General features: G+C 43.5%; 1 protein-coding gene across 1 annotated transcript in view; it reads right to left on the reverse strand.

The window, feature by feature from the left end:
* Positions 1-18,133, reverse strand: part of ddx19a (DEAD-box helicase 19a) — a 97,610-nt gene that overhangs the window by 34,043 nt on the left and 45,434 nt on the right. Inside the window, exons 5-7 of the mRNA XM_048561518.2 lie at positions 8,278-8,370; positions 8,075-8,177; positions 6,351-6,465 (exon numbers count right to left, since the gene is read on the reverse strand). Of these exons, the coding sequence (XP_048417475.1) occupies positions 6,351-6,465; positions 8,075-8,177; positions 8,278-8,370 (311 nt within the window). The remainder of the gene's footprint in view (positions 1-6,350; positions 6,466-8,074; positions 8,178-8,277; positions 8,371-18,133) is intronic.

Below are 18,133 nucleotides of genomic sequence, written 5' to 3' on the forward strand. Positions count from 1 at the left end.
TCTCCTCTATTCGATTTTCTGCTGTTCCCATTATCTAACCCATTATCTGCTGTAAGTCTCTAAAATCCTGTTAATTTCTGCCTTGAACCTGATCAATGAGTGAGGCAGAATGCCAGAGTCACCATCCTCCATGAAGAAATTCCTCACCAGTTCAGTCTTCAATAGCCTGCCCCCTGCCCTCAATACATCTCATCATTCCAGAGTTCCCTGTCAGGGAAAACATCCCATCCATATCCACCTTGTCACACTAAGCATTATAAAGATTTACTTAGATCATGTCTCATTTTTCAAAGCTTGAAAGGAATACAGACCCAGTTTCTTCAATCTCTCTGTTAAGACAATTTTGTCATTAGGCTACATATGTAGGAGCAGATGTAGGCCTTTAGCTCAGTCTGCTCCACCAAAATTATGGTGGATTTGATAATCCTCAACCCCATTTTGCTGCTTTATCTCCACTACCCACAAGTCCATCGTTGATAAAGTATATTCAAGGTTGAGAGAATTTTATTATCCAGCTTTAATAGCCCTCAGTGATGAAGAACTCCAGATTTATTACCCTGAAAGAAATTTATGGTTGACATGGTACCCCACTGGTTAGCACTGCTACCTCTGGGCGCCAGGAACCTGGCTTCAATTCCACCCTCAGGCATCTGTCTGTGTGGAGTTTGCACACACCCACCACCCCCCCAAGCTGTGTATACGTTGACTTCCGCCAGGTGTTCCAGTTTCCACCCAGAGGTGCGCAGGTTAGGCAGACTGGCCACGCTAAACTGCCCATAATAGGCTAGAGATGTGTAGGCTAGATGAGTTAGCCATGAGAAATGCAGGATGGCAGGGATGGGGCATGAGGGTGGGTCTGGCTGGGACAATCTTTGGGGTGGGTTGATGTGGACTCGATGGGCAGAGTTGCCAGCTTCCACACTGTAGGGATTTTATGAAATTCCTTACCATTTGTCAAAAATAAGCAACCCATAACCAAACTGTACCCTCTGGTCCGAAATTCTTCCATCAGGGAAACAAGCACAGCAGCTAACCTGTCAAGCCCCCGAAGAATCTTACATATTTCAATAAGTACTCCTCACATTCTTCTAAAGTCAAGTTAGTACAAGAATGAACTACACAACCTCCCCTCAGAAGAAAATCCCTCAACACCTGGAAATAGTGCAGAGAAGATTCATGAGGCTGTCTCCAATATCTAGATAGGGAAGTCAAGTTGTTAACCATGCTGTGTAGGGTCTAACTAATACCTTCTATTGTTTTAATATGACTTCCTTACTTTTATGTTCCATTCCTTTCGAAGTAAAAGCCACCAGTTCTTTTGCCTTCCCAGTACTCACTGAACTTCCGCTTTTCCCAATTTACTGTTCATTGTGGCTGGAATGCAACACATACACAGGGCAAACTGGGCCTGTATTCACACATTTCAAAGAATGAAAGGTGATCTCACTGAAACCAACAAGGGATACACAGGTCAAATGCTTGTCCTGGTTAGACAGTTGAGAACCAGGGGGACAGAATTTAAAAAAAGACAATGTCATTTAGGTCCAAGATGAGGAGAAACTCTTATTTGAGGGTTGTGATCATTTGGAATTCTCTACTCCAAGGGGAAATATGTAGCAGTTCAGTTTTGAGTCTGTTTAAAGTGGAGACTGATACATTTCTGATCATGTGCGCCATACAGTGTTATGAAGTTTAGGTGGGTAAAAGACATTAATATATTTTAATCAGCGATGATTGTTCTGAATGGCAGGGCAGGCTCAATGGGCTGAATGGCCTACTCTTGTTCTTATGTCCTAAAAGCAGAATGTAAAGAAACTCAGCAAGATTGGCACCTGTGGAAAGGCAAATAAATTTAAAGCTTAGAACTGAACATGACGCAAGACATGTTGGCCGTCAAGGTGTTAAATATCTTTCTCTTTATGGATTCCACAGATTGTTGAGTTTTTCCAGTGCAATCTGCTTTGCTTCAAATTTCCACATTGCAGGATTTTTTTTTCCAAAGTTACTTGAACTCCCTCCACTCCTGCCAAACAAGAATCTCAATTCTATTGCTCCTGTATGGTCCATGACTGCCCATTGAGCACGAGCCCTAGGTGCTTTCTGTTGCAAACAGCCCTATTTTGTTTTCCCATCATACTTCTGTTCAGGGCTGAAAATACATTCAAAACATATCTTAATCAAAAAGTATAAAATCCACAATATTATTCTACTTGTACTTTGAATAAACCAGGCATAAAATGCAGCAGCCTTTGCTATACAAACCCAGAAAAGCATATTACCCAAAGATGCTGACCAGACTAAAATGGGCTACAGGGATAGGGAAACACTTGGCCTTGGAGGAACTGGAACATAAGGATGAGGATTTTAATTCTGAATCATTGCTGGACCAGAAGCACCAATCACATTTTGCTCCAGCAATTTACACCACTAATCTCTTAATTGGACAAGTGCTTTATCATCAGTACCAGCCATCATGGTCTTGAATACCCTAAGCAAAAGATTAAAAAAAAGAGTTAAATAACTAATTGCAGAAAGGAATTAACTTCATCACTTTCAAAATAGCTAACTTGGTTTAACAACAAAAGAATAATATCTCTACTTATAGCTCCCAGTACATTTTATCTTCCAATTTAAAACACAGGCTGAATGGGTGCTTGACTAAGATAAATGTACTAGGAAAATAAAACAGAACATAGAACAGTACAGGCCCTTTGGCCCACGATGCTGTGCCAAACTTTTACCCTAATCCTAGGGTCTAACTAACTTCCACCACTACCTTAGGCATATGAATGATAGTCTAATAGCCCCTTAAATGCCCCCGAGGCCGACACCACTACCCTCTTCAGCAATGAATTTCATGCCCCTATCACTGAGTAAAGAACCTAACTCTGACGTCTGCCTTCTCTCTACCTCCACTCACTTTAAAACCATCCCCCCTCGTAATAGCTACCTCCAGCCAAGGAAGAAAATCTCTCAACTTGTCTACTCTATCTATACCTGTGATCATTTTGTACACCTCTATCAAGTCAGCTCCCATCCTTTGCCGTTCTAAACAACAAATCCCTAGCTCTCAACCTTTCCTCATAAGACCTTCCCTCCATTCCAGGCAACATCCTGGTAAATCTCCTCTGCACATTTTCCAACACCTCCACATCTTTCCTGTAATGAGGTAACCAGAACCGGAAAACAATACTCCAGATGTGGCTGAACCAGGCTTTTCGACAGCTGGAGCATAACCTCACAGCTCTTGAACTCGATCCCTCTATTAATGAAAGCTAACACACCAAATGCCTTCTTAACAATTCTATCCACCTGAGTGGCAGCTTTCAGGGAACTGTGGACATGAACCCCAAGATCCCTCTGCTCCTCTACACTGCCAAGAATCTTCCCGTTAAGCCTGTATTCTGCTTTCAAGTTTGTCCTTCCCAAATTAATCACCTCACACTTTTCAGGGTTAAACTCCATCTGTCACTTCTCATTCCAGTTCTGCATCCTATCAATGTCGCTTTGTAACCTCAAACAGCCCTCCACACTGTCCATAACACGACCCACCTTTGTATCGTCCAAACTTACTAATCCACCCTTCCACTCCTTCATCCAAATCATTTACAATAATCACAAATAGAAGAGGACCCAGGAGAGATCCTTGTGGTACACCACTCGTAACTGAGCACCATGTTGAATATTTTCCATCCACTACTACTCTTTGTCTTCTAAGGGTCAGCCAATTCTGAATCTAATCTGCCACATTTCCACCTATCCCATGCCTCCTTACCTGCTGCACGAGCCTACCATGGGGAACATTCTAAAACACCTTACTTAAATCTATGTATACCATATCCAATGCTCTATCTTCATTCACATGTTTAGTCACCTCTTCAAAGAATTCAATAAGGTTTGAGAGGCATGACCTATGCCTCTCAAATCCATGCTGACTATCACAAATCAAACTGTGCCTTACCAAGTGATCATAAATCCTATCTCAGCGCCCTTTCCAATAATTTGTCCACCACTGACATAAGACTAACTGGCCTGTAATTTCCAGGGTCAAACCTATTCCCTTTGCTGAACAAGGGAATGACGCTTGCCTCTCTCCAATCCTCTGGCATTATACCCATGGACAGTGAGGATGAAAAGATCAAAGGTCCTGCGACCTCTTTCCTCGCTTCCCATAGAATCCTTGGATAAATCCCACCATGCCTGGGGTCTTATCTATCTTCAACTTCCTCAAAATTCCTAGCACATCTCCCTTACTAAACAACCACCTCCTCTAGCCTACCAGCCTGTTTCACACTGTCCTCCTCTACAATTCTGATCCTTTCAGTTGCAAATACCGAAAAAAAAACAGAAAAGTATTCATTAAGGACCTCCCCTATCTCTTTAGGGTCCATGCACAAATTCTCTTTACGATCCTTGATCGGCCCTACCCTTTCTCTGGTCATTCTCTTATTCCTCATGTACGTGTAAAAAGGCTTGGAGTTCTCCTTGAACCTACCTGCCAAGGTTTTCCCCATGCTCCCTTATAGCTCTCCTAAGCTCTTTCTTCAGCTCCTTCCTGGGTAACTTGCATCCCTGCAGAGCCTTTTCCGTTTCTTGTTTCCTAAACCTTACATAAGCATCCTTCTTCCTCTTAACCAGGTATTCGACCTCTTGAGAACCAAGGCTCCCTCACTTGACCACATCTTCCCTGTCTGCTAGGGACAAACATATCAAGCACATGCAGTATGCACTCCTGGAACAAACTCCACAGTTCATTTGTGGTCTTCCCTGGCAGCATCTGTTCCCAATTTATGTTACCCAGTTCTTGCCTGTCGGAATTATAATTACCCTTCCCCTAATTATAAGCCTCACTGTGTAGGATGTACCTATCCTTTTCCATGACTATTGTAAAAGCAACAGAGTTATGATTGCTACCGCCAAAATGCTCTCCTACCAGCAGCTCTAACACTTGGCCTCGTTCATTGCCAAGCACCAAATCCAAAGTGGCCTTGCCTCAGGTTGGTCTATCTGCATACTGTGTCAGGAAACCTTTCTGAATGCACTGGACAAAAATCGGCTCCATCTAAACTATTACAACTAAAATATTTCCAATCAATATTTAGAAAGTTGAAGTCACCCACGACTACAACCCAGTGACTTCTGCACCTTCTGCCTCCCAATCCGCTCTTCTACTTCTTTGCAACTATTAGGGGGTCTGTAAAAAAACCAAATTGACTGCTCCTTTCTTGTTCTGGATCTCAACCCAAACCGACTCTGTAGACATATCATTCTCGAACTGCCTTTCAGTAGCTGCTGTACTAACCCTGGCTAGCAATGCCACTTCCCCACCTCTTTTTCCATTCTCCCTATTTCTTTTAAAGCATCTAAATCCTGGAACTTCCAACAACCAGAAAATAGGAGAAAGTAGGTGAATGGGACTGATTGGATTGTTTTACAGATTGCTAGCATGTGTTATATTTAAGGGGACACTGACACGGAGCTGATTGAAGGTGCTTGTAGTGCAGTAGTAGCGTCTCAAACATCCAAATCAGAAGAACTACTCCGGATGTGATAACATTACTGAACAGGTTGATCAGAAAATACACAACGAGGAGCTGATTTTACTGGATCTGTAATCTACAGACTCTAGTTAATGCTCTGGGGAGAGTTTCAAAATCCCAAAGCAGCAATTTAAATGCAAATTCAAAAAAAGACAAACCTAGTTTCAGTAATAACAATCAAATCACCATCTATTTCCATAAAATTCCAGATGTTTCACTAACTTCCTTTAAAATGAGGATATATTCATCCCTAGCCAGATTAGTCCATCGTAGCTCCAAATCTACAGCAACATGGATAATCATAGATCAAAGATCATAGAATCCCTAGTGTTTCCTATCTGTCTTCTGAGATGGTCTAGCCACTCACTTCGAGTAGATTTTGGAACATGCAATGAACACTGGCCTAGTCAATTACACCCACATCTGATTTTTTTTTGGTGGGGCGGGGGGCACGGCGAGAAGGAAAGAGGCTAATCATTCTATGAGATCTTTAAGACATGTTAAATGGCTGCCCTCTCCAGCATTCAAGATCCAGAGTGCTAGATTCTCTGACTGGAGCGCTTCAGCAGTGAGTGGCAGCTGTGCAATGCTAGGCAGCACTGCTGGTGTGCAGCTGCTCCTAGCAATATACCTGCCCAAGGCCCTAGATTACTGATGGCTCCAGGCCTAAAGTGATTGCTAACAGGATGGATATCAGAAGCAATAAGGGATGACACATAGCAGGGCTCCATCAGGAACAGACAGCCTTTTGTGCCTCCATGTTGAATTTATAATTAGAATCATACAGTAACACATTGTAATATTACTCACGTCTATTGCCTCGCACTGCATAAGCTAGCTTGATATCAGGACAGTACTTCCCCATTTGTTCAATAACCTGTCCAGTCTGCAATGCCAATTCATAGGTTGGAGAAAGACACAAACACTGGGGGAGAAAAGGTCAACTAATGAATAAGAATCAGAACAGGTTTTTCAGGAACAACATTTAGATAGCAATATTCCTAGTTGCAAACTGCATATCCAGCATGGAGTTCAAACTGGATGCAAAGATGAATAGGTCAATGCCAACAAAGGCTCATTTTAATGATTTACACAACAGTAGGACAGCATAGTATTTCCACCAGCCTGAAGTATACATTGCTACTGCATAAAGCTATTTATTGTACCAACAGCAATTCCCATTACCAACCTCTCCTCCGAAAAATATAGCTATACTTAGACTGGTCATTCTCACAGGTCAATCATGCTATGTTTAAATTAACTTTCAACAGTTGGCTAGATTTCCATGGTGACGATGAGGATCTTGCCTACCAGCCAGAGAGCAAAGAGCCTATGTTAGCTTTTTGGAAGGCCTACCAAATTAATTACTAATCAAGGTACTTTACTATAGAGTAGCAAGTCTTCTCCAGGATTAAGGGAGTTCCAAACATGAAAATCCCTTCTTGAGCGCTTCTGGTCAATAGCTATGCATTGATGGGGCAGGCTCGAGGGGTCGGATGGCCTCCTCCTGCTCCTAGTTCTTATGTTCTTATTGCTAGGCAATGGCAATGGCACTGGCACTAGTGGGATCTGTGGGAATGCTCTTGCCTGAAACCCAGGATTGTCAAGGTACCTTGGTCACAGGTAAGTGACTGCAGGACAGGTGCATGAAGTGACACCTGCAGCAAATACAGCATCTGGCTCTCAATGCAACTTCCGCACCCCCCCCCTCCCCCGCCAACACACAGTCAGCAGCTGAATGAGACACCCCTAAAAGGTCAAATCAACCTGTTCAAGGATGTTATGACACCTGAGCAGGTGAGGTTTGAACCCAGGCCTCCTGTCTCAGAGGTAGGGACATTAGCAATGCACCACAACAGCTCGCAATGTTTCAGACCAGGACCCTTCTTCAGAAATCCCCACCCTCTTGAGGTGAATACCAGCAGCAGCAGGCGAATACCCTCAAGTGGACATTAGCTGTCCACTTAGGGGCTTCAAATGGCAGTAGGATGGGTAAGCCATCCACAAACCCACCTGCTCTGGGCTGAATCAAAGCTGATGCAGAAAAGTGACAGGGCCCCCACCACCACGTCCTCCCCAGAAACAAATATTTAATTCCACTCGAAGTGGGGTAGAACACTTCAGCTACATCTAGTTGTCAAACACATTGGTTACGTTTGTTGCAGCGGTTAGTAAAAAAACAATAAATTTCTCTTAGCCACAAAACCATCAATGCTATTTTGAAAACTGATGAGCAAAATTGTTTAATACCGACAACTGGGAAATGATTTTTAATAGGTGTGAAAATTAAACAGGCAGAAAAAATATCATGGAACATTCAATGTACAATACAGACAGCAATACAAGCCACTCGACACAACATCATGGTCTGAAGGGCCTTTACTGTGCTGTATTGCTCTATGTTCTTAATTAAAAGCTGAGCTTCTTAAAAAAAAATTACATTTTGAATTCTCATTATTTTAAAATAAATGAAACTCAATCTAATTCTACAGTCTCCTACAAATGGATTATTTTGCAAAATTGTACCACCTTACCTGTGGGTGCCTTTGGGAGAGATCAACACGACTGAGCATGGCCAAAACAAAGGCAGCTGTCTTACCGGTACCTGACTGAGACTGTGCAATCAGGTTCTGAGGGCTAGAAAGACAATTCAAATACAGAATGTCATACAGCAAAAATACATCAGGAAAAGCATACGGCACATCTGGTCAATTAATATCAAGTGTGATAAACATACGGTTCTGCAAGCATCATGGGTAACGCTGTCTCCTGAATCTTTGAAGGTCTGTTAAATCCCATTCCGTACACTCCTTGCAGAAGATCTTTTTTTCTAGAAATTGGAAGAAAGAATTCCTCATTATTTATGAAATCCAGTTTGCTCTCACTTTAATTAATTAGTTGATAAATGGAAACATCAGATGATCCTCCCAATTTTCCTCCTTTCATAGATTAAAAAATGATACCAATTTCCACTTTCATTATTCCCTATGTAGATTAATATAAAAGTGTCCAACTTTAATGGTTTTGCATATCTTTAATGCTAACTTTCATATCACTTGAAGACAACATGCCTTCATTTTATTCCTATTTTACAGTTTTTAAAACTAGTACAACTTCAAGCACGTAGAACCACTTCTGCCTCAATGTAACACATACCACTCAATCCATTCAATGGCATCAGATTGAAGGAGCATAACTAACGAAAATAGAAAGCGAACTAATTCAATACACAGTTAACTAAGTCTCAATAATGGTATATGCACAGATTGCTTTCTGCCTTGGCTTAACAGCACTCCATATTTTACACATCTAAAAGGCGAAGCTTTCTTTATGAAGGAAGCTGAAAGCAGCTGCGGCTTATGTTCAAGATGTATGAAATGCAGTTTTTCAAAGTTATGAAATACTTCGGTAACAAATAGGGGAAAACCCCCAGTCTAGTTGAGTTGGTCTTTTGACAGCATAATTATAGAATGTTACAGTATTAAACATAATGCTGTGCTTTTAAGAGGTTTTTTTTTCCTGGTTTCTTTTAGGCAGAGACTGGAGGATAGGTGATGAGCAGTCTATGAAAAGATGAACAACTTGTGAAGTCATGGATATTTTATGTTATAAAATTGGAACAATGAAAGCATCCTGAATGGGTGTGGTCAAGCTCCCACCCACAGAACACAGAACAAATTTTAGGTTTAGCTTTCAGCAGTTGCTGTCGGGATCTTGAACTGAAAGCTATTTTTCTCCTCTCCTCGGTTATCGCCAAAAGCTAGGGGCGGTTCTCTGCTTGCAATGGGAGTTATACCTAAGATAATCTGTTTCCTGAATTTTACGTCACTATATAGGAAGAGTTAATTAGCAATAGTTACTGTATCTATTACTCAAATTTTCCAACAAGAGTTATTGTTCCAATTCCTTGTTGTGTTTTAATTACAGTGAATGAATAAAATATTTTGCTTTAATCCAGTAGTTTGACCAAACGAATTGCATCTGGAATGCAACACTTCTACATTTACTTTAAAATAAGAAAAAAGCTAGGATCTAGTCTAGGGATAGTAAGAACTGCCAATGCTGGAGTCAGGGATAACAGTGTGGAGCTGGAGGAGCACAGCAAGCCAAACTGCAGAGGAGCCGGAAAGTTAACATTTCAGGACGGAACCCTTCTCCAGAAGCGGGGGAGGGGGAAGGGAGCTCCAAAATAAACAGGGGAGTGCTGGGAAGGTAGGTGGGATGGTGGTAAGTGAATGCAGTGGTGGGATTGGTCAGAGAGGTGGGAGGAGCAGACAGATGGGAGAGAAGATGGACACGTTGTGTCAGGTCAAGGTGGCAGGGATGAGGGGGCGGGTTGATCAGGGGATGAGGCCGGGGGTGGGGAGATTTTGAAATTGATGAAGTTCACATTGAAAGCATTGAGCTGTGGGCTCCCAAGGTAGAATGAGGTTCTGCTCCTCCAGTTTCCGGGTGGCGTCATCGTGAAACTGGAGGCGGCACAGGATACGTCATCCAGGGAGCGGGAGGGGGAGTTGAAATGGTTTGCGACTGGAAGGTATTGTCGTTTGTCACGGACAAAGCACAGCGCTCTACAAAGCAGTCTCCGAGCCTCTGCTTGGTCTCACCAATGTGGAGGCAGCCACATTGGGAGCAGCAGATGCAACAGACCACAGTGACGGATGTGCACGTGAACCTGTGTCTTACGTGGGAGGCTTGTTTGGTGCCTTGGATGGAGGGGAGGTAGTAGTGTAGGGGCAGGTGTAGCACCTCCTGCAGTTGCAGGGAAAGGCGCCAGGGCTAATATAGTGTGGAGCGGAGGAGGGTGTCATGGACAAAGCGGTCCCTGCGGAAAGCAAACGGGGTGGAGAGGGAACGATATCTCTGGTTGTGGGGTCGGATTGCAGGTGGCAGAAGTGGCGGAGAATGATATGTTGAATATGGAGGTTACTGGGGTGATACATGAGGACAAGGGGGATTCTGTCTTTGCTTTGTAGCTGGTTGAGGATGTGAGGGCAAAGGTGAAAGGAAACGCAAGAGATCCGGTCGAGAGCATTTTTGACCACCAAACGGGGGAAGGTGCAGTGAAGATTATCGTTGAAATATTTTGAAGGGTCTGGTCTGGTCCATAACAGAAGGGAGAAGTCAAGACTATTTTTTTCTAATTTGCTGGGAGATGCACAAGCTGCAGGGGTAGCACCTCAGGATGATGTTAGATACAAGGCAGCATGAAAGTGGTTTTGTGGATGACAAGGACGGAACATGACTGTATACCGAGCACTAGCGAATAATTGAGAAGGGCAGAACAAACAAAGGCTACAGGTTCAACAAAGCAGCTTGGTAGTGCTTTTTGACAAATTCTTCAATACAAGTAGTTGTTGTGAACTATGGAAATGCGTCAAGGGCACATATGTACACACTACCAGACCCTCAGTGAGTGATAGTGAAAAAAACAAATATATAAATAAATTGATGAGAAATACAAAAACAATGGCCGTATAAAACAGTGGCTAGGCCACAGCTGGAGTACTCTGCGCAGCTCTGGTCACCATCCTATAGAAGGATGTGATTGCACTGGAGGGTGCGGAGAGGAGGCTCACCAGGATGTTACCTAGGATGGAGAACTTTAGTTAAGGAGAGAGACTTGATAAGCTTGGCGAGTTTTTTGTGGAGCAGAGCAGGTTGGGCGGGCGGGCGGGCGGGGGACGCCAAAATGAGGTGTATAAGATTACGAAGAACATGAACAGGATGGGCAAAAAGCAGCTGTTCCCTTTACCTGAATAGTCAATAAGAAAGGGGTAAAATTCTAAGATAAAAGTCAAAAGATTTGAGGAAAACATTTCACACCCAAGAGTGTGGTGTGAATCTGGGATGCACCACCTGGAAGGATAGCAGGAGCAGGAAATCTCATGACCTTCAAAAATGTAGGGATGAGCACTTGAAATGTCATAACAGTCAAGGCTGTGGGCCAAGTTCTGAAAAGTAAGACAAGCGTAGATTTAAAATTGTTTGGTCAGTGCAGATTCAATGCGCCAAAAGGATTTGCCCCTAAATTTAAGAGCTAGGTGTAACAAATTTTCACGCAATTCAAAATTTGGTTGCGTAACTAACAATAATGGGGAAAAAATGTAGCCTGTGTGAAGATACTAACTGACTGGTCAGATCAGCAGAAAAGTAGCAAGTTTAACTCAATCTGGAGGCATAAAACATAAAACAGTGCAGCACAGTACAGGCCCTTTGGCCCAAGATGGTGTGCCAACTCATTATCCTAGAAAAAAATCAAACTACCTTGCATATCCTATATTAAACGATCATCCACGTGCCTATCCAAGAGTCACTTAAAAGTCTTTTAAGTATGTGACTCCACTAACCTTGTCGGCAGAGCATTACAAATGCCCACCACTGTCTGTATAAAGGAACCTACCTCTGACATCTCCCCACACCTCCTTCCACTAACCTTAAAATCATGCCCCTTCCTAATAGTCATTTCCGCACTGGGGGAGAAAGTGTGTCTCTGGCTATCCACACCTCTCAAATTCGTGTACACCTCTATTAAATCACCTCTCATCCTTCTTCGCTCCAATGAGAAAAGCCTCAACTCCCTCAATATTTTCTCAAGACCTGCCCTCCAGTTCAGGTAGCATCCTGGTAAATCTCCTCTGCACCTTCACTAAAGCTTCCACATCCTTCCTATAATGAGATGACCAGAACTGGACACAATATTCCAAGTGTGGTCTGACCAAGGTTTTATACAGCTGCAGCATAGCCTCGTGGTTGTTAAACTCAATTCCCCTGCCAATGAAAGCCAACACACCATACACTTTCTTTACAACCCAATCAACTTGGGTCGCAACTCTGAAGAGTCTATGGATGTGGGCCCCAAGATCCCTCTGTTCCTCCATGCTGCCGAGAATCTTGACATTAACCCTGTGTTCAGCATTCAAACTCGACTTTCCAAAATGAATCACTTCACACTTATCTGGGTAGAATACCATTCCCACTTCTTTGCCTAGCTCTATGTCCTGTCAATGTCCTGTTGAAACCTACAACAGCCCTCCACATTGTCTAGATCTCCACCAACCTTGGTATCAGTCATCAACAAACTTACTAACCGAACCTTCCACTTTCTCATCCAAGTCATTCATAAAGATCACAAAGAGCAGAGGTCCCAGAACAGATCCCTGCAGAACACCACTGGTCAACAAGCTCCAGGCTGAATACCTTCCATCTACTATGACCTTGTCTCTTCTACTGGACAACCAGTTTTGTCCCCAGACTGCCGACTTTTCCTGAATCTCATACCTCCTTACTTTCTGATTGAGCCTACCAAGTGGAACCTTATCGAATGCCTTGCTAAAATCCAGAGTGGATAACCAGAGGGTTTTGTTGAGGGTGGAGGTAGCTATTACGAGGGGGCATAGTTTTAAAGTGAGTGGAGGTAGACCTCTGGGAGACGTCAGAGGTAGGTTCTTTACTCAGAATGATAGGGGTGCGGGATGCATTGCCAGAAACAGTAGTACAGTCAGCCTCATTAGGGGCATTTAAGTGGCGATTAGATAGGCATATAGATCATAGTAAGTGGTAGGGGTGGAGGTCAGATAGACCTTAGGATTAGGGTAAAAAGTTCAACACAACATTGTGGCCAAAAGGACCTGTACTGGTCTGTAGGGTTCTATGTTCTATATACACTACCATTCACTGCTCTGCCTTCAATGTGTTTTGACACATCCTCAAAAAATTCTATAAGGCTTGTGAGGCATGACCTGCTTCTCTCAAAACCATGCTGGCTATTTCTCAAATACTGGTTTTTCAAATAATCAAATACTATCTCTATCACTCAGAATCCTGTCCAATAACTTGCCCACCACAGAAGACAGACTGATTGTCCCATAAATTCCCAGGATTATCCCTGGTCAAGAAAGGGAACAAGGGAATGACATTTGCCACCCTCCAATCATCTGGTACTACTCCAGTTGACAACGAGGATGCAAAAACCATTGCCAAAGGGACAGCAATTTCTTCCCTTGCTTCCTCTAGGAACCTTGGGTATATCCTGTCTGGTCCAGGGGACTTACCTATCCTCATGTTTTTCAAAATTTCTAGCACATCTTCCATCGTAACATTGACCTGTTCAAGTATATCTGCCTGTTTCATGCCGTCCTCAAACGTCAAGACCCCTCTCACTGGTGAATACTGAAGCAATGTATTCATTAAGAACCTCCCCTCCCTCCTCTGATTCCGCACACAAGTTCTGTCCACTATCCCTGATCAACTTTTCCCTCACTCTGGCCATCCTCTTGGTCCTCACATCACTATATAAAGCCTTGGCGTTTTCCTTGATCCAACTGCCAAGGTTTTCTCATATGCCCTTCCAGCTCTCTTAAGCCCATTCTTCAGTTCCTTTCCGGCTACCCTGTAGATCTTTAGAGCCATGTCTGATCCTTACTTCCTTAAACTTAAGTAAGCTTCCTTCTTCCTCTTGTCTAGGTGTTCCACGTGTCTGGTCATCCAAGGTTCCTTCACCGTACCATCCCCTTTCATTGTCTCAGTGGGACAAACATATACAGTACTTGTAGTAACTGCTGCCTAAACAGCTTCCACATCTCTGTCTTGCATTGCCCGAGAACCTCTGATCCCAATTAATGCTGCGCAGTTTTTGTATAACATTGTAATTCCCCCTCCCTCAATTAAATACTTTCCCATACTGTCTGCTTCTACTCCTCTCCGTGACTGCAGTAAAGGTCAGGGAGTGGTGGTCATTATCGCCGAAATGCTCTCCTGAGAGATCGGACGTCTGGCCTGGTTCGTTGCCAAGGACCAAATCCAATATGGCCTCCCCCTAGTTGGCTTATCTATATAGAGTCAGAAATCCTTCCTGGACGCACCTGACAAAATCTGCTCCATCCAAACTATTTGCACTTAGGAGGTCCCAGTCTATATTAGAGAAGTAGGAGTCACCCATGACAACAGCCCGATTACTTCTGCACCTTTCCACAATCTGTCTCCCAACCTGTTCCTCAGTGTCTCTGTTGCAACTGGGGGGGGTCTATAGGAAACTCCCAATGAAGTGACTGCTCCTTTCCTGTTTCTGACTTCCACCCTTACTGACTCAACAGGCAAAACCCTTGTCCACAACCTCCCTTTCTGCAAGCTGTGATTCCATCCCTGATTGGCAATGCCACTCCCTCACCTCTTACCTCCCTCCCTATTTCTTGGTAATGGGGCAATGCATTTGGGGAGGGTAAGCCAAGATGAGTGACACAAGCGGTAGGATAACGAAGTGTAGATGGAGAGATTTGTAAAATAAACCCAAGAAACTGTGGATGCCTCAAATCAAATAAAAACAGATTGCTGCAAAAACTTAGGTGGAGATTGTTTTCTTTGCAACAGAGAAGGTTGAAGGAAGATTTATTTAAGGTGCACTTAAAGGAATTGGCTATTTGATTTAATAATGTTACAAGTACTGAGATAGCGAAAATTACTGTTTTGCGTGCTATCTAGGCAATTCATACCATTCACAAATACATCAGGGTAACAGAAATAGAATATATTGTTGCAGCTAGAGAAGGTGTAGTGAAAGATCAACTTTAATATACGAGAGGTCCATTCAAAAGTCTGATGATGAAGAAGATGTTTTTGAATCTATTAGTACACATTTTCAAACGTTTGTATCTTCTGTCTAATGGTAGATGTTGGAAGATAGTATAACGATGGTGAGAGGGCTAGGGTGGCCAAGAGGGGCCCAATTCCCTCAGTAGAGCAGTCAATAATTAAGCAGCATAGATTTTACACCACTGATTCTCCTCAAAATATTGTTTAACCATACTAACAGTACTCACTTTGTTTTCAAACAGTTTCAGGGTATATGGTGAAAATACATGGGAACAGGCTATTTGGTACCCTTGAGCCTGCTCTGCCATTCAAAAGGATGACGGCTGATCCAATTGTCTTCACAGCCCTTAGTCCCCCAAGTGATTGAGAATTTATTTATCTCAGTCTTAAATACACACAAGTACTCTGCCCTATACCTTTCTATGGCAAGGAGGTGCAAAGACTCAATCCTCTGAAAGAGAATTCTTCCTCATCTCAACTTTAAATTAGCCCTCCTTTATTTGGAGATTGTGTCCTCTGGGCCTAGACTCTCCCATGAGGAGAAACATGCTCTCAGCATTTACCTCGTCAAGCCCTGTAAGAATCCTATGTGTTTCAATAAGATCGACTCTCATTCTTCCAAACCAAAGTGAATAGATTCCAATCTGTTTAGCTTTTGCTCACAAGGCACTCCCTCCGTACCAGGATTATCCCAGTGAATCTTCTCTGAACTTCCTCCAATGAACTATTTTGCCTGAAATAAGGGGACTAAAACTGATCTCAGTACTCCTGAGATGCTGCTGGGCCTGCTGTGTTCATCCAGCCTCACATTTTATTATCTTGCAATCTCCAGCATCTGCAGTTCCCATTATCACTCAGTACTCCGATGTGGTTTCACCAGAACCTTACATAGGAAAGGCATCCCTACTCTTATACACCAACCCCCTTGAAATAAGGAGCAACATTCCATTAGCCTTCCCAATTACCTGCTGCACCTGTGCTTTATGTTTCATGCACAAGCACCCCTAAATATTTCAGCCCACTTTAGCCAATTCAATCCTCACTTCACTGTAATTCCATTTAAATTAACCCCAGAAATTCAAGACAAATACCACCAATGGGAGTAAACTGAGAAAAATACCCCCCACAAATAGATTGGAAGGAAGCGGTGGGTGGCTGTCCTTCCAATCGTTTGGAGGTTTTCTCTGGATTTTGCTGTTGATCAGTTAAACCTAACTGCAACAAAAGACAGAGAAGCACCTTCCTTGTAAAGGAGGAGCAAAAAGCAGTTGGAAATCTAAGTAACGGCATTGAGGAAGTTAGCTAAGGCTGGGAGCAAGGGCCTCTTAACTGGAGACAGGAATGGGGGCTGTTTTATAGGAACAGGCATAAGCCATTCAGGCCCTCAAGCCTGTTCCACTCATGTTGAGGATATTGATGAATTCTTCCATTTCTGTTTGAGACAGCCCAAATACCTATACACATCTCTGACACAGATGGTATTGTGAGATGTAACTGCATCACCAATGAAAGGCTGTTTTAGGTTTGTAATACAAATGCTCAGCTCTGCAACTATTGTCTTTGAAGTCAAAGCATTTTCACAGCATACACAGCACAGAAAAAGATCGGTCACATACTAACTTACTGAGGGTTATGGTTCACTCCAAATTTCTCCTTTCCTCCTTCGCCTAACTTTAAATATTACACTCCCATCTTTCTTACCTTCACAACTTGTCTAGCTTCTCCCTAAATCCATCTATATAATTCAGCTCAAAGTAGAGTCCTATATTTTCAATAGTCTCTGGGCAAATAAATTTCTCCTGAATTTCCTTTTTAACTCCTTCTGCGTCTATCTAGTGTTGCTGACCTCAAATTTTTAGCTTTGAAATTGTATTTTCTGGGTTCAAAACTGAACTTGTATGGTTTTATTCTAAGTACATACCTAGGAACTCAAAAATTCTCTACTGGTCTCTAGCCAGAATACCACAAAGACCTGGCAGTCTTTCAGGAATCACAACGTATGGATAAAAGTAGCACTAGGAAACAAAAATACTCCACTGATTCAGAGCATGATGCTAAACACAATGGACAAAACATCTCCAGCACATCCCTCACCTTCCTGGACCATCTCCAGCACATCCCTCACCTTCCTGGACCTCTCAGTCTCCATCTCAGGCAACCAGCTTGTAACTGATGTCCATTTCAAGCCCACCGACTCCCACAGCTACCTAGAATACACCTCCTCCCACACACCCTCCTGCAAAAATTCCATCCCCTATTCCCAATTCCTCCGCCTCCGCCGCATCTGCTCCCACGATAAGACATTCCACTCCCGCACATCCCAGATGTCCAAGTTCTTTAAGGACCGCAACTTTCCCCCCACAGTGATCAAGAACGCCCTTGACCGCGTCTCCCGTATTTCCCGCAACACATCCCTCACACCCCGCCCCCGCCACAACCGCCCCAAGAGGATCCCCCTCGTTCTCACACACCACCCTACCAACCTCCGGATACAACGCATCATCCTCCGACACTTCCGCCATTTAAAATCCGACCCCACCACCCAAGACATTTTTCCATCCCCTCCCCTGTCTGCTTTCCGGAGAGACCACTCTCTCAGTGACTCCCTTGTTGGCTCCACACTGCCCTCCAACCCCACCACACCCGGCACCTTCCCCTGCAACCGCAGGAAATGCTACACTTGTCCCCACACCTCCTCCCTCACCCCTATCGCAGGCCCCAAGATGACATTCCACATTAAGCAGAGGTTCACCTGCACATCTGCCAATGTGGTATACTGCATCCATTGTACCCGGTGCGGCTTCCTCTACATTGGGGAAACCAAGCGGAGGCTTGGAGACCGCTTTGCAGAACACCTCCGCTCAGTTCGCAACAAACAACTGCACCTCCCAGTCGCAAACCATTTCCACTCACCCTCCCATTCTTTAGATGACATGTCCATCATGGGCCTCCTGCACTACCACAATGATGCCACCCGAAGGTTGCAGGAACAGCAACTCATA

The sequence above is a fragment of the Stegostoma tigrinum genome, chromosome 28, assembly GCF_030684315.1.
Source record: "Stegostoma tigrinum isolate sSteTig4 chromosome 28, sSteTig4.hap1, whole genome shotgun sequence".
NCBI lineage: Eukaryota > Metazoa > Chordata > Chondrichthyes > Orectolobiformes > Stegostomatidae > Stegostoma > Stegostoma tigrinum.